This window comes from Hemiscyllium ocellatum, chromosome 14 (assembly GCF_020745735.1).
Source record: "Hemiscyllium ocellatum isolate sHemOce1 chromosome 14, sHemOce1.pat.X.cur, whole genome shotgun sequence".
Lineage (NCBI taxonomy): Eukaryota > Metazoa > Chordata > Chondrichthyes > Orectolobiformes > Hemiscylliidae > Hemiscyllium > Hemiscyllium ocellatum.
This window is the reverse complement of record NC_083414.1, coordinates 36,513,260-36,541,115: the sequence shown is the minus strand read 5'-3', so window position 1 is coordinate 36,541,115 and position 27,856 is coordinate 36,513,260. Positions and strand designations below refer to the sequence as shown.

Genomic DNA, 27,856 nt, shown 5'->3' with positions numbered 1-27,856 from the left:
AGACGGTCTCAGCATCACGCGTTTTGATTGGTCGATGCTTTTTGTTAGAAGGTCTCCTTGAAGAGGACAAGGAAAAATGGCGGCGTTGAGGAGTTTGTTTTGTGCAGGGAAGGTACGACGGTCCTTTGCATTGGGGACAGAAATTCATCGATTAAATTGCAGCAGTCTCGGTGCCTCTATCTGAGCAGTAACGATGACTTGTTTTTGTTTGTACAGAATACTTTTGGCGTGTTGTCACGGAAGGAGTTTCATCGGTCGGCTGTCGCCGCGGCTCAGGTAAAGCGGGTCACCTTCTGTCACTGCCTGCGAATGAGAAGAGTTTGTCGTTTGTTTTATCGCGGCTGTGATCTGTGGTGCTTGTTTAGTCAAGAATTGAAGGAATTTCAACTTCACTTATTTGTAGGAGTTCTGAAGAAGCATTACTGCACTCAAAATGTTAGCTCTGTTTTCTCTTCACAGATGTTGTCAGACCTGAGTTTTCCAAGTTTTGTTTTTGTTTTTATTTTAATTTTCCTGTTTAATAATACATTTGTTCTTTTAATGTTGTCAAGTCTTTGGGAATCTTCTACTGGATGTCACCACTGAAAAATAAGCCCAATTGATTGAATTCATGGTTTATATGGATGGTGTACAAATGTTTTTTCTTTGTTAGACAGTCTAGAATAAAAGGTCATAGATTATAGAATGAGAGAAGGTACTTCTGTTAGAGGGTTGTGAATCTATGGAACTCTGTCCCAGAGTGCAGTCATGGCAGAATCTATCAACAAGTTCAGGAAAAAAATAGATATTTTTCTGATGAAAAGTGGGATAGAGGGCTATAAGTGTAGTGATTGCAATAACTTCAGCCAGGTAGACCTCAGAAAATGATTTCCCTGAGGGGCTGTTAATCCAGTCCAATATCAGGGAGCCTTGGCTGAGAGATATAAACAGGAGTATCACCGTTTCTGTTCAGTATAAGAGCTGGCTCTGAGCAAGTCAGACTCGCATCAGGTATTATGTAGGTGTGAATAAAGGGTGACTTGGTGTTGGGATATCAGCATCTGGAGTTATTTCAGTGGCGATGAGTGGGATGCAGACCTAGCCATGTTGGTGGGACAGCACATAGTGCCATCAAGTACACTAGTTACTGACAGCGGCTCCCCTGTGTTCATGGGAATAGTCGGATAAACCCTGGACTGCATTACAAGTCAACTATACAGGTCCTTTCATTGGCTTAATGCTCTTGGTCATTGTGAATGCACAATCAAAGTGATTGAAATTTCATAGATCATTGGGGTGACGATTGAAGAGTTACAAGCATCTTTTGCAATGCATAGGCTCCTGGAAGTGTTGGTCACAGACAATGGGCCATCATTGAGAAAGGGAACGGGTGTTGAAGAGTGAACCTGCAACAGGAGAGTCAATGCCAGATACGAAGACTCTGAGAGACAATTTACTTCTGGGGATGAATTTTAGTGCTGATACAACGAAAATGGCCCTGCATGGGTAAGAGGCATGATTGATGTGAGGTTGGGTCCATGACATACAAAGCTTAGGTATGTGGACTACATGAAAGCTGCAAACTCTCAAGAGACAGGAGCAAAACTTATCTGATTCCTTAGAACATCTGGAAAGGCTTTTGGAACCCATAGGTTCTCTCCCTCCATCTAGCCTTGAAGAAAGCTCATGAGTCTGAAATCAACACAGCGGATGCCACAGTTTTGATAACTTCACTGCCTGACAAAGAGCATGAATTTCTTCCAAGATTTCCAAGCACAAGAGGCTCACTTTGATCCAGTACATACCGTTCATATCAGAGGTTGAGTTGGAGGAACCGGACCTGGTGTGTAAATGCCCCAGGAGAGGCTACAAGCAAAGAGCAGGCCTACGTCACTGAAGGTAGTGGGTGAAGGGTGTAGTGACCGCAATGAAGTCAGCTAAGTGGGCCTCCTAGAATAGTCTCCTGTTTGGGGCTGTGTCATAAGTACTATTCGTTCTGAAAACTGGCTCTGAGGAATCTGGACCAATGTCTACTACTGTACATGTGCGAATAAAGGATGACTTTGTGACTGGATACTGGCCTCTCTGAAGTTACTTCAGGAAGGAGGCAGGAAAGTGGAGTTAAGATCAGCCATTATCATGTTAAATGGCCAAGCAGACTCAAAGGACTGAATTGCCTACTCCCTCTCCTAATTGCTTTGTTCTGATATTTAATGGTGGTTTAAAAAAATGTCTTAATTCCAAAATATTGAGATTTTTAAAAAAAAAATGCATTTGTTAATTTTCATCATTGTATATTTGAGGTCTATGAGGAAAGGACAAACTGTTTTTGTGTAATAACATTAGGGAATTACATTAAAAAAGTAAGATATGAGTGGAGGACTTGAAACTGATTTTAAAAAAAGTGATATCTAACTGAAAATCAAAATACCTGTAAAAGTTTGAGAAAATGTGTGAACGGTCACTGTCTAAAAATATTTCCTAAATACCAGCAAATGAAAAGCAACCAGCAGAATTTCCCAAACCTGTTTCTATTTTAACTATTTTTGGCTGTTCTGTTGATTTTTCATAAGTGAAGTCAAAATTCTAGCCTCTTTATTTATTAATCAGATTATTTTCATACTATTCTAGTTGACCTATCGAGATGCTCTTACCCAGGCCTTGGATGAGGAAATTGAGAGAGATGAAACTGTATTTCTACTTGGAGAAGAGGTAGCACAGTATGATGGTGCATACAAGGTAAGCTAATGCTGGTGATGTGCCACTTTTTGTACATTTAGCACTAAATATGGCTGTACATATTCACGGTTCTACTTCTGCAGGTGAGCCGTGGACTGTGGAAGAAGTGGGGAGATAAGAGAATCATAGACACTCCTATTTCAGAGGTATATCTTATTAAGCAACCATTTTATCTTTAATGTGCATTTATTAACTTCACGTGTAAAATTGTTACACCTTTCTTTCAGATGGGTTTTGCAGGAATTGCAGTTGGTGCTGCCATGGTATGTACTTTTTTTTTACTGTACCTTATTCACAGGGAATTAATATTTGGAGCACTGAACCTTTTTTTTTAAAAAAAGCTTGTCTGTTTATCATTAAAGTTGATACACTTGGTTTCATAACAGAAAAGATTATATCAATTTTCCTTTGTCATAATGAAACTGTACTCAAAACTTAGTTTTTTTACATTAAGTCAACATATCAGGAGTCTACCATGAAAATATTTAAAATATTGAGTTACTTTTTAAATCTCAAGGCTAGTGCATATGAATGTGACTTGTAATATGTCCTTGGAGCAATAAGGTCAGATTCTTAATATTAACTCTTCACTGACTTATTAGGCTGGCTTGAGGCCCATTTGTGAATTCATGACCTTCAATTTCTCACTGCAAGCCATCGACCAAGTTATAAATTCTGCTGCCAAAACATACTACATGTCAGCAGGTGCAGTTCCTGTTCCCATAGTCTTTAGAGGTCCGAACGGTTCTTCAGCTGGAGTGGCAGCTCAGCATTCACAGTGCTTCGCGGCCTGGTATAGTCACTGTCCTGGCCTAAAAGTGATTAGTCCTTGGAGTGCTGAAGATGCCAAAGGCTTGCTAAAATCTGCTATTCGAGATGATAACCCTGGTAAGTTTTGAAAGGTTTTATTTTAAGGTTCTATTTCAGACGTATATTGTTAGAATGTATCAAGAGACCCACATTGCCATTCTTGTCAACGAACAAAATATGCTACAAATGTGGGTAATCACTTGGTGATACTACGAAACAGGAGTACTTGTATACCAAGCAGCAAGTGTTAGAGCCAAGTCATCCCACAACCAACAGATTAGGTCACTGCTTTGCAGTTCTGCCGCATCCAGTCATGACTGTGTGGTATCATAGCTCCAGGACAAATCTGCAGAAGTTCGTCAGAGTAATGTCCTAGGTTCAACCATTTTCAGCTGCTTCATCAGTGATCTGGGTCCAGGTTAGAAGTGGGGATGTTCACCAATGATTGCAAATGCTGCTGAATGTTACGCAAAGTGCGAAAGATAGTCAGTGTCCAGGCTTTGGTTGAAAAGTGGCAATACATATTTGTACCACACAAATGCCAGGCAATGATTATCTCCAATAAGAGACAATCTAACACCACTCCTTGCTATTCAATAGCATTACCAACAACATCCTGGGGGCTACCAAATGGGCTCACAAACAGTGGCTACCAGAACCGGTCAGAAGCTAGGAATACTGCACCAAGCAACTTGCCTCCTGGCTCCCCAAAAGGCACAAGTCAAAAGTGTAATAGAATTCCCCCAGCCAATTTGCCTGGATGAGTGCAGGTACAATAACACTGAAGCTTGACAATCCAGGACAAATCAGTCTGGTGATTAGCATCACATCCACAAATATCCAATCCCTCCATTGCTGATGCTCAGCAGTCAAAATTGCCAAATATCCTTAAATGGGATCTTCCACACCTACAATCACTACTTCCTGCATAGAGTTTGCACATTGACCAATGTCGACTTTTGGTTTCCACCGCTTGTTCCAGTTGCCCCTCTCAGTCCAAAAATGTGCAGGTTAGTTGGATTGGCCATGCCAAATTGTCCAGGGATGAGCAGGCTAGATGGGTTACAGGGATAACATGGGAAGTGGATCTGGATGGGATGCTCTTCAGGAGATCAGTGCAGACTTGACAGGTCAAATGGTGCCTCTCTGCATTTGTGGGGATTCTATGATCAAGAAAGACAAGGGCAGCAAATACATGGTAACCTGCAAAGTGGGCAGCTTGGAGAAGTTGGGCCAAAGGGCTTGTTTCCATGCTGAAGAAAATGTTCCCCTCGAAGCCACTATCAATACCTACTTAGAAATAAATTGCCGTTCTTTCATTGTTACTCGGTCAAAATCTTGGAATTCCATTCCTAAGGGCGTTGTGTCTACCTGCAGAATATGGGCTGCAGTAGTTCAAGAAGAAAGCTCACCATTACCTTCTCAAGGGCAACTAGCGAAGGGCAGTAGATGCTAGTACAACCACTGACAGCTACATCCCATGAGTGAAATTTTTGTTTTTTAAAAAACTTGATTTTTATTGCCTTTCCCAGGTTTTGTCCAAGAAGTCTAGTTGCATATGTTTTTAATGTTGAGAAATAAAGTTTGGAGGCAGCGCTTTTGAAGTTTTTTTTTTACAAAATCTTTAACTGATCTTCATTAACTGATTTGTCAGATATGCAGCTGCAAAGTGAACTGTGACTTGTCATTTATAGTCTTGAATGTTTATTTTAGGCTTGAACATTTTTCTGATCCCGATTTGAGTTGGTAAACACTAATCACTGGAACTCTTTTAGTTTTCTCCATTGAATCTACAAATAATTTTTTTTTGAAAGCCAATAGTTCATCACCTTTTAACTTTGATCTTTTTTCAAACTTTTATTAAATTTCTCATCAAATTCCAAAGGAAAGTGGGCAGGTGATGAATATGGTTATAGTTGTAAATATGCAGCATATCTCACAGCATGCACTAACCACTCCTTATATTGCAGTTGTTTTCTTGGAAAATGAACTGTTGTATGGAGTGCCTTTTGAAGTTTCTGAGGAATTCCAGTCAAAGGACTTTGTTATTCCAATAGGAAAAGCCAAAGTGGAAAAAGAAGGTAAGAATGTATTTTTTTAAAAGAAAGCTACACTTTGAATTTAACAAATGTTCAACAATAATAATTTAAATCAGTTCAATAACTTCATATTCTAATAGTTAATGCTTCTCTTCTCATGTTGGTGTAATGTCCTTTCCTCAGCCATTACATCTGCACGCTTCCTAAATCTTCTTTGGTTTAATGCTTTTGGCTGAAGTGGCCCTCCCATTTCCAAAATAATCATAACTGTTTTCAGTAATTTCCAATAGTGCTCCTCCCAACTCCTGATTAGTACCCTTCTTTAATTTATTGCTTCATATTAATTGTTAGATTAGGACATTTCTTCTTGAACTGAAATGTTGGTTTGATTTTCAGTTTGCTGTAGTAACCTGTATAGCAGTTTAAAAATATATCTTCAGAGTCAGTTGTAGTGGGACCAAAAGGATTGCTGCACATTTTAATATGGACCAAGCCAAGTCCCCTCAATTTTATAAAGGTACAGGTCATTCTGCTATAACGTGCATTTCGTTAACACGAATTTAGTATAATACAATTGACAAATTGTGGACACTGTTTCCAAAGTGTAGAGTTTTAATGGGGGCAATTGTGGCCCTATTAGTTTAAATGGTGCTGCTATTACGTGATTTTTTTTAACACTGTATTGCACAAGAACAGAACTATCGTGTTATAGCCGAACTGACTGCCTAAACCTTAACTTTTCTTTATTTTAAAGGAAGATGTGAAGTGGGTGTTCCAGGTGTGATGCAACCAGTCAAACCACTTGGCCTAAGCAAAACAATCTTTATTTAAAGACTGTAGTTGAAACACTAACAAAAGAAAGCGGAATTTAGAATAACTTAACCGACCCAAAAAAGCAACTTCACTAAGTAACTGTTCCAATTCAGTAATATCCCATAAACACACCCCTTGGCAAAAAGGTAAGTTCAAACACTTTCTTACAGGCAGGAGAGAACAACATCTAGAGACATTTCAGAGAAAGTCAGTTAGGAATCATTTCCTGAAGTTTGCAACCCTTCTGGACTCCAACATCTTGTGATTGCTACAGCTTTTTAAAAAAAACTAGGAGAACTGCCCACTTCCCTTCCATTGTACAACTCTTCTTTTTAAAAAAAAACGAAGGATCCCTAGATTCTTTGGCACCTTTTCAGCCTTTATAACCTCTCTTCAAAAACACATAAGAGAAAGTAATTTTTTTAAAAATGATAGCATTGTCACATCTTGTGCCTTTTTTCTTTTTTTAAAAAAAAATCAATATTACAAAGGTGGCTTCATTTTGAAACCCTTCGTCTTACTGTCACTGTACTGCGCTGTAATGTTTTCTGTTCTATATACATCGTCTGTAACCCTGTAAGCATTCACTACTGTGTCCTATTTTAGGCTGTTTACGTCTGCCACTAAATACCTCAGTCTGTCTTCATCTTTAAATTTCTCCAAAAATTTTAATGGGTTATGATCAGTATATACAATTATCTCGTCTCAATTGTGGAATATTTCCGTTGATGAATGTTCAATTTCCTGGATAAATACCCAATAAGTTTTTCAGTTTTTTTTGTCGTCGTCTTGTAAGGGTACAGTACTGACACCCATATCACTCACATTGATAGCCACCTTGAATGGCTTTGTGTAATTAGGTGTGGCTAACACCAGGACAGTGGTAACACAGCTTTCTGACTATCTGCCATCCACTGAAGTTTCTTGCATTACTTCATTAGGTCAGTGGATCAGCCACACCACTAAAATTCAATAACTTTTTTTTTCTGATAAAACCCACTAAATCTCAGGAATCATAATACTGCTGCCTTTGGCAGTATGGGAAGCTCCCCAATAACTTGCCTTTTCACATTCCATAGGGCCAGTAACATGGCCCAGGAACATGACTTGGGCTTTGACGAACTCACTTTTAGCCAGGTTTATCTCCAAACCTGCCTCCTTGAAGTTGACCGAATATTTTTGATAAATGCTGCAAACATTCCTTCCATATGTGACTAAAACATTCAGGTCGTCAATGTATAGCTCACAATTGGGTAATCTAGGAATTACTTTATTGGTTAGTCTTTGAAATGTGGCTCGTGCATTTTTCAAACCAGTGGCATATCTTTAAATTGGTGTGGTCCGTTCGGTGTTATGAAAGCTAAAATTGTCTTCTGATTCAGATAAAGGTATGTGACAGTATCTTCTGAATAAGTCCAACTTGGAAATATAAGTTGTTTGTCCCACCTTCTCAATAGTCTTCCAAACATGAAATTGAATATAAATCCAACTTTGAAACTGCTTTGACTTTGTGATAGTCTACACACATTTATTAGGTATCATCTGGTTTTGGCAGCATTATTACAGTGTTGCTCCATTCACTGCAACTCACTTCGATTTATGCTGTCTTGGAGCATGCATTCAACTCTCTTTGAACCTGTACTACTTACAGGGTTAAGTCTGTAAGGATGTTGTTTAATTGGAATAGTATTTCCTATATTTACTTCATGCACAATTAAATTAATACTTCCCTGCTTATTCCCACATATCTCCCCATGTGATAGTAATAACTCATTCCAGTCATTTTGATTTTCTCTGGAAATTAATTCAATTTTTGAGAACTTCCTCATTGTCCAATCTAATTTTGAGGCATGTCCAGTTCAGAATCCTCTGAACTTGGTTCTTCACTCTGTTGTAACCAGTAACACCTACTCCTTTTTGTTTTCCTTCCCTATCAAAATACTTTATCTCCTTCTCATTCAATTTCTTTTTGATTTGATAAGGTACACTAAGCCTTGCCTTTAGAGAATCACCTACCATTGGAAGTAACACACATGCTTTATCTCTGTTAGTAAAATTGTGAATTTTTGATTTCTTGTCTGCTTCTGTCTCATTATGTGCTTTGATACTTTTAAATGGACTCTAACCAATTCTCTCACTCCGTTAAATTTTAGGGAATGATTCGACATAGTTGAAATATGTACTGTCTGAAATATGACTGATAAATTTCAATTTAATTAATTTCAATGGTCCTCTCACGTCAAGCTGAAAAACTAAATCAAGTGGACTGAATTTCGTCAATTCATTTAGTGAATGGCAAAAAGTACAAACGCAATTCCTTTAGCTCAGTCATCTGGGTAGTCTTGACAATAAGCCCTTAACGTGGTCTTTAAAGTTTGATGCCACCATTCTAATGCTCCCTGTGATTCTGGTTGGTTTGCTGTGGATCTGAATTGTTTTATTCATAAACTATCCACAACTTCCCTGAATAATTTTGAAGTAAAATTTGCCCCATCATCTGATTGTATCTCTGTCTGTATCTAATGAAAAATTTTAGTAATTCCTCTGTAATTTTTTTTATCTGTGATGTTGCATAATGGAATGGCCTCTGGAAATCCAGTGGACACATTCATTTTTGCTAATCAATACTATTTCTATTTTTTATTTTAGATAGGGGTCAGAGATGTACAGCATGGAAACAGATACTTTGGTCCGACTCATCCATGCTGACCAGATATCCTAAATTAATCTAGTCCCATTTGCCAGCACTTGGCCCACATCCCTCTAAACCCTTCCTTTTCATATACCCATCCAGATGCTGTTTTAAAAAATGCAATTGTACCAGCCTCCTCCACTTCCTCTGGCAGCTCATTCCATACATACACCACCTTTTTATATCTTTCCCCTCTCACCCTAAACCCATGCCCTCTAGTTCTGGACGACTCCACCCTAGGGAAAAGACCTTGTCTGTTTATCCTATCCATTCTCGCTCATGATTTTATAAACCTCTATATAGTCACCCCTCAGCCTCTGATGTTACAGGGAAAACAGCCCCAGCCTGTTCAGCCTCTCCCTATAGCTCAAATCCTCCAACCCTGGCAACATCCTTGTAAATCTTTTCTGAACCCTTTCAAGTTTGATCCAAGGTGGAGGATGGAAAGAAAAGGGTCCTATGTGATCAATTAAAACCGTTGTTTTTAAAAAAGTTAATTTCTCTGAACTAAAACCATTCACTTTGTCTTTCACTTATTCTTGTTTTTCTCATCCATCTGATCAATCATGGTCTCTGATAATTCAACTTCATCTGTATTCTTTGATTTTTCCTCTTGTTTCAACTGGTGGTTTTGTGACCTTTTACCCCACAGGAAAAATCGCAGGATTTACTTTCTGTAATCCCTCAGATGGCTGATTTTTGTTTTATCTGGGTTTTCATTCACTCCTGTGATCCAGCTATATCGTTACCAAGGACAAATTGTATTCCTGGAGCTGAGAGTTTCTTCACTACTCCTACCACCACTTCTCTACTCTTCACCGGACTCTCCAACCTCACTCTACATAATGGAGTACTTTTTGTCTCCCCATGAATTCCATCGACTAACTCTTCCTCAGTAATCCTTGTCTCCTCCTCCTCTGAACATCAGAGATTGACATGATCCTGTATCTCTTAAAACTGTAACTTTATCTGCTGCTCCTGGCCAGTGTGAGTAAACCTTATCTTTGCAAGTACAGGGGAACCTTGATTATCCGAACGAGATGGGCGGGCACTGTTTTGTTCAGATAATCGATTTTATTCGGTTAATCGATTTTTAAATGCCTTTCCTCGAGGGCTAGGAGTTTTTAAAGTCTGCTCCTTGTCAAGAGAGTAGCAGCAGTACACAGTGTGAGAAACACTGCCCCCATCCCCTCCCATTCAACCCTGTCCAACAGTGCCCCCCAGCCTCCTCCCCCCCCCCCCCCCCCCCGGCAAAACCTGTCTGCAACACTGCACCCCCGCCCCGACACTGCCCCTACCTCCCAGCACAAAGCGCGTGAGCCCATGCCCCACATCACCCCATGCGCCCCCTCTCCGGGGCAACTGGACTGGACACCAACAACAAGACTGCTGTTGCTGCTGGCTTTGTGGTGCAAGTCTCCAAATAGCATGTGCCCACACACAGCTTTCTTTACTGCAACTTTTTGACCGTTTCCATGTTTGTCCTGTGCAGGACAATGTTGGAGAGATTGTGGGGAAGTGGGGGGGGCGGGGTGGATTTAGGGTACAGCCCTCTGTAGAACTTCAGGGAAAGTGTGGGGAGAGAGAGGGCGGAAGGTCAGTCATTTGGAGACTGAGCTTGTTTAATCACTAAACAAAAGACGTGATCACTGTTGGAAACACGTCTTTGATGTAATGTTTCTATTGGGACCTCACGATCTTCTTCGAATAGTCCGATTTTTGGATAATCAAGGTTCCCCTGTAAAAGGTTTAAGAAGATCTGGCACTTCCTTTGCAACAAATGTCTGACTAGGTTGTACGTTCTGGTACAGCTTTTTAGCCTCCGTTGTGCTTTCCTTTGCCCCTTTTTAACAAAATTCATTGGCTTCTCCTGTTCTCCTATACCTGTTTTCCCAGTGCTTTTTCTAAACCGCCAACACTCTTACTTTAAAAGGCCTACTTCATTGCATTGAATACACCTGAACCTTTTAACTTGTCTTTCCCCTTCATAGCTTTCCTTTTTTAACCTTATAATAAGTTATCCTTTTTATTCTCCTCAATGAGATCTACTTTTCCCTTATCACCTGAGAATTTCTCTTTTTCCCCAATTTCTATCGCTGACACTGTTTGATCCTTTCAAACTCCATGTCTGTTTAACTAGGGCCCCTTCCTGAAACATCTGTCGGCTTATTTATCGTTCTGGTCAAATTGAAGCAATGCTTGGACATATTTAAATAGATCCCCACCAGGCCTTTAGCTACGATGGGTTTGCTTATCCTCCTCAGTAAGCCTAACTTCTACCTTCACCTCCGTCCTTTTAAATTTACTTTCTTGTTGAATTACCAACTTCTGAAGTTCAAACTGTCTCCTTCTCCCTTCTGCTAGGGCTTTCCCCTCCTCTTTGCTTTTGATCTGCCAGGGAGACTTTCTTTCTCCCTCTCCCTCTCCCTCTTCTGATTCTAACTGTAATGCAGATTTTTTTTATCGCCCCCCCCCCCCCCCCCCCCCCCCCCCCCCAACCCCCCTTCCCGTTCAAGCTGCTTCATCTGCATTTGAATGACATTCTGATGGAATTTCCAACAAATTTAAATGTTGACCAATTGCTGCAATTATCTCCTTTTCTCACCATACAAAAGCAACCCTGTCTGCCAATTCCAACAGCTTTGCCTTGCTCACTTCTTATAAAGCTCCTGAAGTCACTTCTTCCACTCTCAAAACCTTTAGTGACTGCAACAGCCATTGCTACTTTAAAGTACAGTTTAAACCAACCAAATTCAAGCCCTGAAACAAAGACACTAATACTTAGCACTCACCACCTTTGAATCCAACAACCAAGTTAAATTCAAGTTAGAATTATAGAATTGTCCCAGGTAAGCCCCCAGCCTGTTATCTGCCAGGCCAGACCCCTGAAACTATTTTAACGTGGCAGCCTGGACCTTAGTCTATTACTTTTTAAAAAAAGGTGGATGTGATTTGGGTGTTCCAGATGTGATGCAACTGGTCAAGCCACTGGCTTTAAGCAAAACAGAATGTATTTCAACACCCCAGTTGAAACACAAACAAAAAAAAAATTGAATTTAGAACAACTTAACTATTGGAAAATGTAACCAACATGATATAGCAATTCAACTAAGTAACTGTTCCAATTCAGTAAACTCCCATAAACACACCTTTGCAAAAAAAGTAAATTCAAACACTGATTCTTGCAGACAAGAGGAAACAACGTCCAAAGAGATTTCAGAGGAAGTAGGTTAGGAATCCTTTTCTGGAAGCTTGCAACCCTTCTGAGCTCCAACATTTTGTGACTGACTGCTACAACTTTTTTTTTTTAAAAAACTAGATAAAGTTGATATGGGGAACAGCCCCCCCCCCCCCCCCCCCCCTTTTTTTAAAAAAGAAACCCGAAGTCTCCCTTGACTCTGGATCTTTGCAATCTCTGCTCAAAATATCTGGGACAAAAATTACCTTTTTAAAGCGACAGCATCATCACAATATCAAGTCAGGAAAAGGAAGAATTGTCAGAAGATGAGGAGACTTCTGTAAGCCACAACTGGGTTTTGATGGGTAATCAAATATCAATCATAGCAGGGGAATAAGAAGTCTGGTCCAAAGTGGAAAGTCCATATAGGAATGGAAGAAGGGGAAAGATAGTTAGGAAAAGATGGGTAGTTTTGGTAAAATAAAGAAGATAATTTTATAACCAGCACATCTCACTGAAATACTTCCAATACAATAGACACCATATACAGTAGCAGAATGTGCTGTGAAGAGTCTGTGTATGCAGAATAATCCTTCATTGAGAGTAACTGGTTCTTGCTTCCAGTGCCAAAGGGACTACCCTATATGGAACATGTGGGCATTCTTGCCTTTTATGAACTGAGCCTTTTCCAGACAACCTAATCTTTTAACTGATGGCTCCCTATAAGTAAATAGGTGTAAAGTGTACAATTGCGGGTACTCTGTATTTTATTATTTGCCTAAGAGAATGTGTCAGCTCGAATACAACTTACAATTATTTTGAGTGGAAGGTAGCCCAGTCTAAGTATTCAAAAAAAATTAATAAAATTAAACTTGGGTAAACCCCAATGTTGATTAGTATTGGTTTCTGTTTTTAAAAATGAGAACAAGTGGTAGATTAATAAGTTGTCAGACCAGTCAGATGAGCAAGTCTTTCTCAATATTGCACACGGTGAGAAATAATGACTGAGTTAAAGCAATTTAACTCTGTAAAAACACATCATGCAGAAGGAATAATTTGGACTTGGCAATATTAAAAATTGTTGATATTTGATAGTAAAACTAACACTAATCAAGCATGCAAAGGGATACGAAAATGCATGAGCAATTTTTTTTATACTAGGTAGTTAGGAGGCAAATTTTAATGTGAATCGGGGTGAAAGTATGCTGATAAGAAAAATGTAGTTATCACTTGCAACTTGGAAAATAGAAAACTGATCAGGGTAGAAGAATAGTGGAATCTAGGGATATAGATCAGAAAATCATTACAAGTTGAACTTCAAGTCAGCAAAGTATTTAGTGACCACAAAGCACTTACATTTATTTCTAACGGCATTGCCTTCAGTAGTAATGAAGTTATGTTGAACTTGTATAGGACTTGGTTGAGTTTGTACTTGAGTGCATAATTCCAATTCCAAAACAATCCTAGAACTAGGAGATAACAGCAATCGGGTAAGATCAGAGGTAGGGTCTTTTTCCTTAGAAAACAGAAGCCTTCGAGATCTGATCGGGATGGTTAAAAGAATGAATGGATTACGTAGGGTGAGTGGATTGTTTCTACTTATGGGGAAGTCTAAAATTACAGAACATCTTTTTTAAAACGGTAACTGATTAAATTAGTAGAGAAATGAGAAATTACTTGGAGCTACAGGAAGTGTTTGGAGGCAAATAGATTAATTTTTTAAAAAATGAAACTAGATGAGTATGTGCAAGAGCAGGGGTTCAAAATATATGAAGAAAGGCTGGGATTAATTAGATGGAATGAGAGGAGATTGTATAAGTACTAGCATAGGCTGGTTGGGCTGAATGGCCTGTATATGAAGGACAGACTCAGCAAACAGTTCCAGCATTTTCTTGGTTCATTTGTACTATGGATATTTGAAGACTGAGCATTTGTCTTCTGGTGCCTAGCTGCCAAGTGGCCATTCTTAATGTATGAGCTTAGCTTTTTAACTAGGTATCACAAATATGACTGATCTTGTACTTACTTGAATCTGCACATTTTACTTTCTAGCATTGTATCTCCCCTTGTGCAGACCTGTTATGATGCTTCTCTACTGCCATCCATATTGAGATTTATTTTATTATCTTTAGTGGTTTCCTCCTATGCAACAAAATTTATTGATGTGCACATTAAACACTATTGCACATCTTGATTTGAGTAATGATGGAAGTTGACTTAATCCATATTTTTAAAAGAACATTATTTGAGTACTGTTTCAGAGCAGTAACTACAACAGATGATCAAGCAGATCATCTACACTATTCCCAATTGGGAAAATGACCTGTGGACTTGATTGGTAAAGAAGTCTTTGCACTTTTTTCTTATTGTTTACTCTTCCCCTCCTTCCCCACCCTGTGGCACTGCTGAGATTAATTCCAACATGCTTCAGTGAATGCAGCTTAATTCTCATGCAAGTAATCTGTGTTATCATCCTTGTACTTCCCACTTTTGTGATTAAAGTGACCAGCTGACTACAATATCCAATACCTCCATGTGTGTATCAATTTGCTAACTTAATGGCTTTATAATTTGTTTCTCTCCTATATGTTGTGCCTGAATTTGAAACTAACTTGATATGTAGTGTTTTTAAATAATAATAATCATAGTTTTTATTTTGTAGGAACTAATGTCACTTTAGTTGCACACTCCAGAAGTGTGGGGCATTGTCTGGATGCAGCTGTTGCTCTTGCAAAGGAAGGCATTGATTGTGAGGTGGGTGACTGAGAAAGAATAAGACTGGTATATATAAAGCTGAAATGTAGCAAGTAGAGAAGGTGAATACGAATTATTAAGACTTTTGAGGAAACGTTCAAATGTTAACTGATTTACTTCCTCCTCATGTCTTCAATAGCTAATGTCATTTAAGTTGCTTTGTCCAACCAATTGTTCAGGGTGGAATGGTGGCTTATCGGTTCGCACTGCTGCCTCAATGCCAGGGACCCTCAGGCGAACTGTGTGAAGTTTGTATATTCTCCCCGCATCTGCGTGAGTTTTCTTAGTGCTCCGGTTTCCTCCCACAATACAAAGATGTGCAGGTTAGATGGATTGGCCATGCTAAATTTCCTGTAGTGTCCAAGGATGTGCAGGCTAGTTGGGTTAGCCATGGGAAATGCAGGGTCTCAAGGACCGGGCAGGAGTATGGGTCTGGGTGGGATGCTGTTCTGATTTTGGTGTGGACTCAATGGGCTAAATTGCCTACTTCAACACTGTTGGGATTCTATATAAATTCATTACATGTCAAAACTTGATCATTTTGCCTGCTTACTTTTTATTGTAATTTAATAAGATCAGATAGGGAAAAACCTTCTGATATTTAAAAAAGAATTAACCAAATAAGTGTTGATCCTGTAGAACATAGTCTGGGGTATTCGTACTCTAGGATAAAGAGGAGGCAGACAAGTTGAACATGTATTTTGTGTCAGTCCTCACTTGTGAGGATATAAGTAACATCTCCAATAACTAAATCAGGAATTGAAAGAGGAGTAACTCAAAGTTACAATTATTAGGGAAGTAATACTGAATAAATTGTTGAAATTGAGAGTTGACAAGTCCCTGGGACCTGATGGATTTTATTCTAGTGTCTTAAAAGTAGCTCATGAGAGTTGATGCATTGATTTTTAATTTTTAAAAAATTCATTATATTCTGGGAATGTTCCTTTAAAATGGAAAACAGCTAATGTAACTGCTTTATTTAGAAACAATAGCTTGGTTAACATTTGCCATAGGGTTAAAGGTGTTATAACAAGGTACTTGGGTAAGTTTTGTGGTAATCAGCAGAGCTAACATAGTCTTGTCGAAAATAAATTGTTTAATTTATCAGTTCTTTTGAAGAAGTAACTTCTATTGTAGATTAGAGGGGAATCAATGGATGTATTATACTTGGATATCCAGAACGTATTTGATGTGCCACATCAAAAGTTGTTGTGGAAAATTCAAGCTCATGGTATAGGGGTAACACATTGGCACTGATATGATTGGCTTGTTAACAGGAAGCAGAGAAGAGGAATAAATGGATTTTTTCAGGCTGGCAGAACATCACGAGTGTGCCACAAGGTCAGTGCTGAGGCCCCACCTCGTTGCATTCAAAATTACTCATTTAAAGGGATTGAAGGTATCGTGTCTAAATTTGTTACATACATAGGAAAGTGAGTTGTGAAATAGACTTGAAGACCATTAAGTGAGTGGGTAAAGATCTGGAAAATGGAGTACTGTGTGGGAAAGCTCTACTTTGAACGAAAAATAAAAATAAGCATTATTTAAATGGTGAGAGGTCACAGCTCTGAAATGCAGAGAGATCTAGGTGTTGTAGTGCACAAATTGTAGAAGGTTAGTATACAGGCACAGCAAAGAATCGAGAAAACTAATTGAATATTATTTCATTGCAAGGCAAATTGAATGCAAATTTTGCAAGGCAAATTAAGGAGGTTATGTTTCAATTTATACTGGGCATTAGGGAAACCATATCTGAAGTATTGTATACAGACTGCTCACCATGCTTGCAGAGGTATGTTAATGCATTGGAAGTAGTTCAGGGAGCTTACTAGACTAGTACCTAGAAAGAGCAAGATGGGTGGACATCAAAAGAATGTTTCTTCTTGAGACAATCTAACATTAAGGGTCAAGGTTAAAAAGAAAGGGTTGCCCATTTGAAACAAATGAGGAAAGCATTTATCTGAGGGCTTGGTCTTTGGAATTCCCTGCCTCAAAAGACAGAGCCTTTAAATATTTTAAAGCAGCGGTAGATTCTTGATTATTGAGAATATGCAGGAAGATAAGGTTAAGTTTAAAATCCGATCAGCCGGTATCTTATTGAATGATGGAGCAGGCTTGAAGAACTCAATGGCCTACGCTTCCACGTTCATATATTGTATACTACATGCCAGCCCCTTGTTGTCACTGGAAGAACAACAGATTTTGAAAGGAAATTTAATTTTCTTTTTAAAATGTATTTGTGTTAAATGATCTGACCTGAATACCTCTAGCCACCTTTTGCTTTTGTACAGGATGATTTAAACTAGAAAGTTACCATGTGAGAATTTTGAGTTGAGAGCGCACATCTGGAACAATCTAATATATTGTTTATTATTGACCACCTGGTGTCACTAGTATTTATCGCCTAAGTTTGGTGTGTTGAATATCTGTAAATCTCCAATTTTTAAAGGGCAGAAACATTTGCTTGGAAGAATTTTCATGAAAAGATGAAAGTAGCTATCATAGAATCATAAAATCCCTACAATGTGGAAAGAGGCCTACATTGATCCTCCAAGGGTATCCTCCCCAACCCTTTCCCCATAAGCCTGCATTTATCATTATGCAGGTTAGGCGGATTAACACTTTTTGACTGTGGGAGGAAACCCATGCAGACATGGGGAGAACATTCAAATTCCACCCAGTCACCAAACACTGAAATCTAACCTGTCTCCCTGAGTCACTATGCTGCCCAAGTCTTATTAATAGTAAACCCAAAGCTGTTGGCTAAGAAAGTTCGCAGGATCTGGAATTTTTTTGAAACTGTTTGACAAATATTGTCTTTTAAATACAGAAAATCCCAGCATTTTTGTTTGAAACCTCTTGAGGATGCTGCTCCTTTAACAAGGGTTATGTTGTCCTTGTTTTTTTTCCCAAAAAGGCCATAAACGACACCAGAGTCTGAAAAGTCTATGGTTGAAGGTTTTAGATTAGATTAGACTTACAGTGTGGAAACAGGCCCTTCGGCCCAACAAGTCCACACCGACCCACCGAAGCGCAACCCACCCATACCCCTACATTTACCCCTTACCTAACACTATGGGCAATTTAGCATGGCCAATTCACCTGACCCGCACATCTTTGTGACTGTGGGAGGAAACCGGAGCACCCGGAGGAAACCCACGCAGACACGGGGAGAACGTGCAAACTCCACACAGTCAGTCGCCTGAGTCGGGAATTGAACCCGGGTCTACAGGCGCTGTGAGGCAGCAGTGCTAACCACTGTGCCACCGTTAGGACCAATTAGATTACAGGTAACAGGTATGCCTCAGGCCAATGGCTTTTAAGTTTTTAAAAAAAAACACTTGTACAATGAAAGGTGAGTGGCCAGTACTTCCAGCTCACTTTTTTTCTTTCTCTGGTTTAGTTTGATTTTAGTACAGTAGAGTTGGAAAAAGTTGCTGGACCCCAAAGAAGCAGGTCCTTCTCCCCTGTAAGATCCTGTGTTTTGATTTCTTTCAAACCTTTTTTTGTGCCTAGGGGTGTTTATAGGGATTTTTACAAGTATTTGAATAGCATCATTTAAGTTGGGTTTTCAGATGGGTTGTTGTTCTGTATTCTGTTCTCTTCTTTGTTTCCTTTGGTAATCTTGTAAATAAATTCTGTTTTTAAAACTAAGTGGTTTGACCTACTGCGTCCCTCCTGGAATATGTTACACCTGCTTAATACAACTAGCCACGCTTTGGTCTGGGCTACTTTCTTGAAATGTTTTGAGAAGCTCTGGCCTGGTCTATAACAACAGATTGAACACTGGAGGAAATATATCAGCCAAACTATATGGCTGGCAATAGTTTCAGTAGATGGGATTCAGTCAAAAGGACTATCTTGTTAAATTCCATTTCCTTCTTGGTAAAGATTTATGATATGTTGCATTAAATGCAAAATTAAGAGTACTCATCAACATTTGTATTATTCCAGGTCATTAATATGCGTACAATTAGACCTCTGGATATTGAAACAATTGAAGCGAGTGTGATGAAGACCAATCACCTGGTGACAGTTGAGGGCGGTTGGCCACAGTTTGGAGTGGGTGCTGAAATTTGTGCCAGAATAATGGAAGGTAAAGTGATGCAGATTAAATAATATCAATATGTAAGACATTGGTTTTCCAAATTTATTTGCTTATTTCACTTGTAACCGAATGTAGACTTCTGAAATTTACAATAGTTTGCAATCTTGTTGAACTATAACTTTTTTTTCTTTTAAAAACAGGACCAGCATTTAACTACCTGGATGCCCCAGCTGTACGTGTCACTGGTGCAGATATTCCTATGCCTTATGCAAAAATCTTGGAAGATAACTCCGTGCCTCAGATTAAAGATATAATTTTTTCAGTGAAGAAGGTACTCAATGTGTAATTGTACTCAGTTTCTTTTCCCCCACCACTCCTTTCATTGGTGTATAAAAGTTTTTAATATTTGCTGGAAGATCCAAAATATTATGTGCCATGCGCTATTAGAAAAGTATTACTTTAAAAAGGATGTGGACTTTTAACTTGAACTGTGGTAATGCTCATATTCAATAATAAGATTTTTGCCTCTTCCCTAATTATATATTGGAGGTAGTGTACACAGCTCCAAAATAATTAGCATGGTACCAGTGAGATGTTTAAAGTGTGAAAATAGCTTGGATGTTGAATATGCTGAAAGGTTTGGAGAATCTGAATGATAGATTCTAACAGAAATGAGTATTTTAAGTAGATTATGCTATCTAGAAAACAAAATTTCTGGACCTAGCAGTTTTGAAAAGGGAGGTTATGCCCATTTAATGAAAGGATTGATCATCACTCTTTGGGAAACTTAGTACCTAATAATTAATTGATGTAAACATATCCAACGGGCTTTATTTAAATGTTGCCTTGTATCTTTGTTCAATTGAGTCTTTAATATTCACATTTGTCACTTGGGGACTTTATGAAAAAGGTAGCAGCATTAATACACAACTATTTATGATCCAAAAAAATGCACATTGATTAGTTTAAAAGTAAGTCAACCTCCTTGCTGTATTTTGAGTTGAGTTATGTCAGTGTCAATTGTATTTACAAGTTTGATTTGAGGGGATTCAGTTGTATTACACCAGTGCAAATTAAAATCAGTTATTAAAAAACCAAGTTGTTCTTTTTTTTGGAAAATGATTCTTCCTCCCAAAATCCTTTTGGCAACTACATTTTTACTGCTGTACAGCAGGATTAAATCTCTAAAATATTAAGCAGTTTTAGTTGCATTTTGGAAATTTATGATTTTTAAAATTACAGCCAACCAATAGGATTGATTTGTTTTGTTACTTATTCAATAATGAATCAGGGAGAGTCACTTTAGTTTTGAAATTAGGAATCTACCCAAGCTTGACATTGACCGTGTTACTGAAAAATATGGGTTCCTAACTGCATTAAGTACCAGTCATAAGGTTGAAATCACAAATGAATTGAATAAAGTCATTAAGTCCAAGCTTTGACCACCTAATAAATGAGTGATCATAGTCATTAAAACTCAAGCAAGGTTTCAAATACCAAGTTACTTGAACTGTTTGCATCTTCTGAAACATGCAAGAGAGGATTGTTGTGATGATTCGACACCCTACATAAAAGTACAGCCACATTTTAAAGAAAACATCTTACCAATTTTGGAAAAAGGCTGGAGACTGACTTACAACTGAAAATTCCCATGTGTTTTACTGAGTGTGTGAAATGGAGACAATCATTCTTAACATTGTCAACCTCCAGAAAAAAGTTACTGTATGGCCCTTTTGAAAATTCTGTATTCTTCTTGTTGCACAAACTCATTTAAAATGCTGAAAAAAAAGTAATGACCAAGAAGAAAAAAAATGCTCAAGAAAATTTTGAATGGCAGTTTGGAGGTTTGTTACATGGGAGTAGCCCTAGTAGTCTTCTCCCTTCTATTGCTCTGTTAGAAACATAAAGCTGTTCATTATTGAATTTTCATAGCAAACAAAATGGTGAACAATTATTAATAAAAATATTAAAACAATATTTAATTGTTTACAAGAAAATTTGTACAGATAATATACCACCAATCTTTCTGCATAGAAACAGCTGTTTCTTTAAGGTAAAACACAATTGTATCGTTAAAGTGCACTTTCTTCAGAATTTCAAGAGTATTAGGTGATTATGGTCAAACTGTAGCTAGTATTTTTAAGATACATCATCATGAAACAATCATTGCTATTTTTGCACTGCTTCAAATAAAATCATTGCAGAACATTTGGTTCCACAGGCTAAACTTACTGACAACTGCTAAGAGAGAGAGAGAATCTACTTCAGAAATAGCCATGTCCAGAAGAGGGCACAGCAAGCCCATAAGTAAATCTTTACACATTTGGCAGCAACACAGATCTTTAAAAAGCATTTGCTTTGAAAAGGAATGATTGTCCTGGACCAAACTCCACTCCACTCCACTCCACGTGCCCATTTTCTTCACTCATCAGAATTTCAAGTTTGGTATTCAAAGCAGACCAGTAGCAATGCCATTTTGTATTATTTGATTGTAGGGACACTGCGGTCATTTGTATCTGTAGGCTTCAAGTGCCCCTTTTTAAAGCTTTGAATTGAACTAAGTAAGGCTGCTCTACCTGCACCATTGGCAGTAGAAATTGATTGTGATGGAAGATCAGACTCAGACGTTGGAGGTGCAACTGGTGGTGGAGGAACTAGTGAAACTCCTGTAGATTAAGGAGAAAAGAAAAATAAGTTTTTTGTTGCCTAATGTTAAATATACATTAATCAACAAATAAGGAAAGTTAATATCTTGGCTATCACTCTAGAGCAGTGTATAGCCAAAATGTCATGTTTTTGTAGATATTGACATATGGGTTATCATTGTGACTTTATTTTTGACAATATTTACAAGCATCAAAAATGACCTGTATTTTTCTTTAGACATAAATAATTGCACTCCAGTCTAATTTATTCACTGAAAGCATTTTAACTAGAAGCACTCAGTTGTAAAAATTAAAGATGCAAACCAAGACATTTAAACCCACAGCTGGTAGAAAGAGGTTCAACATTAAAGTTTTGAAATTGAGTTCACAAAGAACAAAAGCAGCAAATTTCAACTGAATTACTGCAGGGTGCACCATCAAATTCCTGATTGGGATCAGAGGAGAGGCAGTCTATTCTTTCTCTGGCAGAGGGGGAGAAAAAAAAATGGAATGCTAATACAAACCCTAATAATTGGTTACATTACTAATGATTTGGAAACTGTATGAGAATATTATATCTATTAAGCAATATGACTGGTGCAGGAGATCCAAACATTGTTGCATGGATTGTAGCATTAGAAACAACAAAATAGCAGCTGTGCAGAACAATAGGAAGTAACACCACTGAATTGGATGTTGGTGATGGAAGCAGTGTCTTTTCCAAATGGAGTACTACTGTAATTTATTATAGACTAGAAGGTAAACAATTTCTATATAATATTCATTAAATGTCACACATTTGAAGTAGAGACTATGTAAGGTGTTGTAATATTACCTGAATGCATCTGACTAGAGCCAGGCAGAAATGGACATAGTTTACCATTCAGTCACTATTGCTGGAAGTGCACCAGTGGAGAGGTTAGCTGGAAACAGAATCCATATTGCCAATTTGCAATGGACCTAACTTTTTTGTCTCCCTTCCCCCATATCACCCAAAAAAGTGTTTTTTTTTCTCTTCAAAGTAAAGTACTTTACCTATTCCGTCCCTAATCAGTCCTCTGCATTCCTATTCTCCCACAATTGTACCATGGTTGACGAACTCTGTACAAGATTTCTTGCCACTCTCCAACAAATCTACTGTGGCACTTTTCATATTCTCTCCTTTTGCTGTCTCAAACAGAAAGGAGAATGTGAAAGACAGTAATTCTTTAACAATATCTGGTCACTTTATGTACTATGTGATTTAGTTGGTCACAACTGGGCTCTTATTTGAAGCCTCTACACTTAAATGCTACTACCACAGCCCTTGCCAATGTGTCACCTTCCTTTGGACATTCAAACGAATCCAACCTCATCTTGTTTCTAGAATCCTTTTCATCTACTGCTCCATTCCAAGTTTCCTTGAGATATTCTTCTTCTCCTCCCTCCAACTTCTACAACAATAGACTCATTGCCTGTGACAGTTGTCATTTTCCCATCTTGCCTTCAAATCAGCAATGCCCTCTTCTTCCACAAATATCTTCCCATCCATATTAACAGCCAACATCCTGAAGCTCTCTTTAGTAATCCCCTTTCAAATGCCAAAATCATGATTAACAAAATCAAATTACATCCTTGAATCACTCATTACTGACAACATTTACTTTATTTAAAAACTATTTTAAATGTGCCCATTAAGAAAGCATTTCCTCCAAATCACAAACTGTCAGCAGCTTTTGGTTTTCTATTTAATGTGATATAACTGCAGATCAGAGTTTCACCAAAATCTGAGCAAAACCACAACTACCTTTCATCTCAGTAGTTCTACTGTTAAAACTGAAAATTGGGATCTTAAGACTAAGGGCAAAAAAGCTATCCATTCCTAAATTGGTTGGCCACATTAGTCTCCCTACCAGGTTACATTATCATCTGCCAAAATCTCTCAGCATTCCAGCATCATGCTAGATTACAGTTAACCAAGGGCTCCTTTTCTTGCCATGAATGAAAATTCTTGGAGGTTGAACCCAAACTGATTTTCTAACTATATCCCCTCCATTAGCTATTTCTAGTTCTTTAGTATTATCCAACTCTGGTCATCCCTCCACTCACATTGCTGAAACCCTCATTCATGTCTTTGACACCTTCATATTTAACAAATCTAATATTCTTCAGGTTGCATTTTAATCCTCCAGTCTCTAAACTATAGCTCACACAAACTTTAGCAACATGCAACTTTCTCTGACATTGTTACATCACGCCCTGTTTGGTTAATGTAGGAAATCACTTAGGGGACCACTGTATTTAAATCAAATCACTCATTACTGACATTTGCCCTATTTAAAAACTACTTCAAATCTGCCCAATTAGAAAGCATTTCCTCCAAATGTTCTAAATAGCTAGTGGAGGGGATATGGTTAGAAAGCCAGCTTGGGTTCAACCTCCAAGAATCATCATTCATGGTTTTGGTTAGGGCTGGTTTGGTGCTGTGACAAGAGATGGTAAGCTGTTTTCAGGTCTTCACGTAGAAGCTTCAGCACAGTCATGACAGTGGTTTCCTTGAGAGAAAAGGAAAGCTGGCAATTTTTTGTTACAAGAATGGAAAGATGGAGGGTTTGTGTTTTAAGGGGATGAGTGACGACAGTAGTAATTGATAGTTTTAAAACTAATAACAGCAAGACTGCGAGAATGATGCCTAGCCTAGAACACTTAGGGGACCACTGTATTTAAATCTTTCATTAATGTCATAATTACCTCTAGCCTGCAAAATCTTTAAAGCACATTTTGATTCTTGCGTCTTCTGCATATTTCCTTCATCACACTATTGTGGTTTGGGGTTCAGATACGGAGGCATCAAACTATGAAATTCCCTCCATAAACACAATCCCTTTCTCAAGTAAATCCTCTAAAGCATTTTGGGCAAGGAATCCATTTTTTCATTGCACCCTGGGACAGATTTGTGTTAAAGCCACCTACTGCAAGATTGTTGAACAACGATAAGCATTTTGCCAATGTTGAAAATAATGAACAGAAACATTGGAGAAGCTCAGGTCCAGCAGCATCTGTGAGAGAAACAGAGTTAAGTGGTTCAAGTCTGGTATGACTTCTTGAGAACAGAAGACTCATACCAGACCTGAAACATTCACTCTGTTTCTCCCTCCACAGATGCTGACAGACCTGCTGGGCTTATTGGAAGTTACTGTTGTTTGCATAGTATGCACTGTACAAGCTCAAACAAAGAATTGGTACTTGAGATAAAAGGGGGAAAATAACAAAGGTAAAATAGAACAGACATACAAAGAATTTTGGAGCCAGGAGTTCAATTATAAAAGTTATCTGGTTCAAAAAAAGATTCCACCTCCACTGTTCTCCCAACCAAGAATGATTGCAATTGTTAAGAGCAAACTGATTCACCTTGATGACTGTGACCTCTTTCTGTAGCCTTAAGTTTTAGGGTGGTCTACATTACCCCAAAGTCAGGCTCAAAATGGTGTGTGCTCTACAGCAAAGACAGCATAGAAAGAGAGAAGCAATAAGTCATTACCAAGAACAAGGCATTCTGGACAATATACAAAATACAACAATGACTTTCAGACAGATGAATTACCATAGAAAACAATAAAGATAAAAGATTCCTTATTACACCAAGTGTCACATAGGTTTGAATGTTTTTGGATGTCTTCATATCACACTTTACAAATGTATCAAGTTCTCACAAGGCAGAATTAAAAAACATAAAAACAAAATATGATGGATGCTGGAAATCTGAAATTAAAACTGAAAATACTGGATATTGGACTGCAGCACCATCATCAAAGCAGGTCACCACCATCTTGCCTAGGGCAACTAGGGATAGGCAATAAATGCTGGTACAACTAGCAATGACCACGTCCCATGGATGAATTTTTTAAAACTCTAGATCAAGCAACATTTGTGCAGTAAGACAGAGTTAATGTTTAATTTTGATAACCTTTCATTCTGGAAATGTCTGTTAACCAGAACCACTTTCTTCTACAGCCTAATCTGCTGAGTATTTCCAGTATTTTGTTTTTAATCCCAATAACTAATGTTGTCTGCAAGAAAAAAAATGAAGAAAAACAGGCGAGAAAAGGACAAATAAAACATATGTACACAAAACAAAACAGCAGAAATTCTCATAAATAATACCCAGTCACAGTTCTCCACAGCACTGCCATAACCATAGCTCGAGACTTCACAATTAACAGCCAAGAACATCTTCCTTTCCTAGCTTAACAACACTGCTTCCCCAGCTCTAATGCCTCTCCTGGATTTGTGTGCCATAACACTCCCTCAAAACAAAATAGACTTAGATATAGTTACAGTAATTGAAACAAAATGAATGATTTACAGGAAGTCAATTAAGCAGAATCTAAACATTTTCATTTATACAGCACAGAATAAATATAAAAAATGATTAGGTTGCAGAAACCAATGGTCAGAACATAGCCTAATAATGAATGTTATAACCCAAGAAAAATAAGTTGAATGATAGATTATAGAACACTTCTTATTTTTAATACTGCATACAGAAGTCCCTTGCACGTCAGTGATGAAATGACCAATAGAAAGGAAAAGCATTTAGAACAGGGAGGAAAAGGAAGCTAATGCATTGTTTAGAATTTGTTGCTGTCAGATTTTCGGAAGTTTAGGTTTGCTGAATGAATACATAAAGCCAAATCTTTTGCCATTAAAAACAAAAACATTGGACCGAAAATGTAACTGTACCATACAACTATACAATTATAGTGATTTCAGCATGACTTTGCGAAATCCAGAAAACTCAAAAGACTACACTAATACCTGAACATTAATAATGTGGGAGTGTGACTATTAAATTTAGTGGTTTGAGCACATAAACAAAACATTAAAATTCCTGAATGGCATACAACATAAACATTTCACTTATAACTAACTTAAATCCTTCTGTTATTACTCACTGAGTATCCACAAAGAAAAATAAATGATGAACTGTGTTTTCAGAAGATATTGGGCAACATGGTAAACTTGTGTTTTGTAAAGTAGAAGGTCAGTACATGAGTTCACAGCATTTTCCACACACAGCACATTACCTTAGTAAAGCTCTGTCATAAACAGATGATAAACCAAGTAGTGCATCTGTGGCTATCCTCAACAACTGAATTTAAATAGAACCTTTCAGACACAAAAATATCCCAAAGTGATTCAAGAAGATGTAATCACAAAACTGGATCCCAAAATTTGGGGGTGGTGGAGGGATCATAAAAAGCTGAATCAAAAATGTAGATTTTAGTGAAAAGAGAAGCGAAGGTGTTTAAAGTTGAACAGAATACTGAGATTGTGAAACGCCAGCTTCAAAAGTCACTAGGGAGTTGGAGGAGGCACGAGCAAAGTTACATGTTTTATGGCAGAGCTGAAGGTTTGCTTTAGTCATAGAGATTTAGTCTTCCCAAACCTGACAGTAGACAGGCAATTGAGAGGTTGAGAGAGAGAGACACGTTGGAAGAAAAACAGAGTGTCAGTGCATATGTAGAAGCTGACCCATCTACAAATAGCATTCTGCCTTCAGTTACGACAAGGAGGAAGAGAATGTTCCAAAGTTGATCCTTTGGTTAACCACAAAAATAGAAGATGGAAGTGGGATGAGCAGACATTCCTGAAAATATCCAATCAAAATTGGAGAATGTGTGGAACCAAGTATTCACAGAACAACTGCACTGGCCAGTGAAGAGGAGCCATCAAAAGACCAGGCTGCAGAGGTCAAGGAGGAATAATGCGGCACAATCTCACAATATATCATTGGTGAGTTTGCTTAGGGCCATTTCAAGAGAAAGCAGAAGAGAAATTCAAATACAATGTGGGAAAATGAACACAGATTTGGGAGGTGCAATATGTTTAAGGATCGAAAAGAAAACAGAACGTTGCATTGAGCTCCATTAAAGATAGTTTCCTCGATATATCTTTGTCACTCCAACAATAACAATGACAGTTACTGCCTGCTACTGGCATGGCACGGGGTTGCTATCAATTAACTGGTTATAATTTATTTTAAGGTTCAGAGGTCAAAGCCAAAAGGCGACTTTTTTTAAACTTTACATAATACGATGGCCGATCACGCTAATTTGATCAATTGTATCAAAATTGACCTGTAGAAATGACTTGGGAAAATTTGTACTTGGTTTCCAA

The 27,856-nt window shown here is 38.1% G+C and overlaps 2 protein-coding genes across 3 annotated transcripts in view; one reads left to right on the top strand and one right to left on the bottom strand.

Annotated features, from left to right (window-relative positions):
• Positions 1-6: 6 nt before the first annotated feature.
• On the top strand, positions 7-21,029 carry pdhb (pyruvate dehydrogenase E1 subunit beta). Its single transcript, XM_060835644.1, has 10 exons — positions 7-112; positions 217-276; positions 2,611-2,718; positions 2,802-2,864; positions 2,946-2,981; positions 3,321-3,606; positions 5,499-5,609; positions 14,913-15,004; positions 18,959-19,100; positions 19,253-21,029. The coding sequence occupies exons 1-10, from the start codon at positions 77-79 to the stop codon at positions 19,396-19,398; spliced, it is 1,080 nt and encodes a 359-aa protein (XP_060691627.1). The 5' UTR covers positions 7-76; the 3' UTR covers positions 19,399-21,029.
• Positions 21,030-21,042: 13 nt separating this feature from the next.
• pxk (PX domain containing serine/threonine kinase) overlaps positions 21,043-27,856 on the bottom strand; it is a 55,971-nt gene continuing 49,157 nt past the window's right edge. The window contains exon 18 of one of the 2 annotated variants that reach the window (XM_060835642.1): positions 21,043-21,718. In XM_060835642.1, the coding sequence (XP_060691625.1) occupies positions 21,534-21,718 (185 nt within the window). In that variant the 3' untranslated portion in view covers positions 21,043-21,533. The remainder of the gene's footprint in view (positions 21,719-27,856) is intronic. The other variant, XM_060835643.1, reaches the window with a different exon arrangement.

Coding starts and splice junctions, on each gene's coding strand:
- pdhb (XM_060835644.1), top strand. CDS start 77: ATGGCGGCGTTGAGGAGTTTGTTTTGTGCAGGGAAG. Junction 277..2,610: donor CGGCTGTCGCCGCGGCTCAG/GTAAAGCGGGTC, acceptor ATACTATTCTAG/TTGACCTATCGAGATGCTCT. Junction 2,719..2,801: donor AGTATGATGGTGCATACAAG/GTAAGCTAATGC, acceptor CTACTTCTGCAG/GTGAGCCGTGGACTGTGGAA.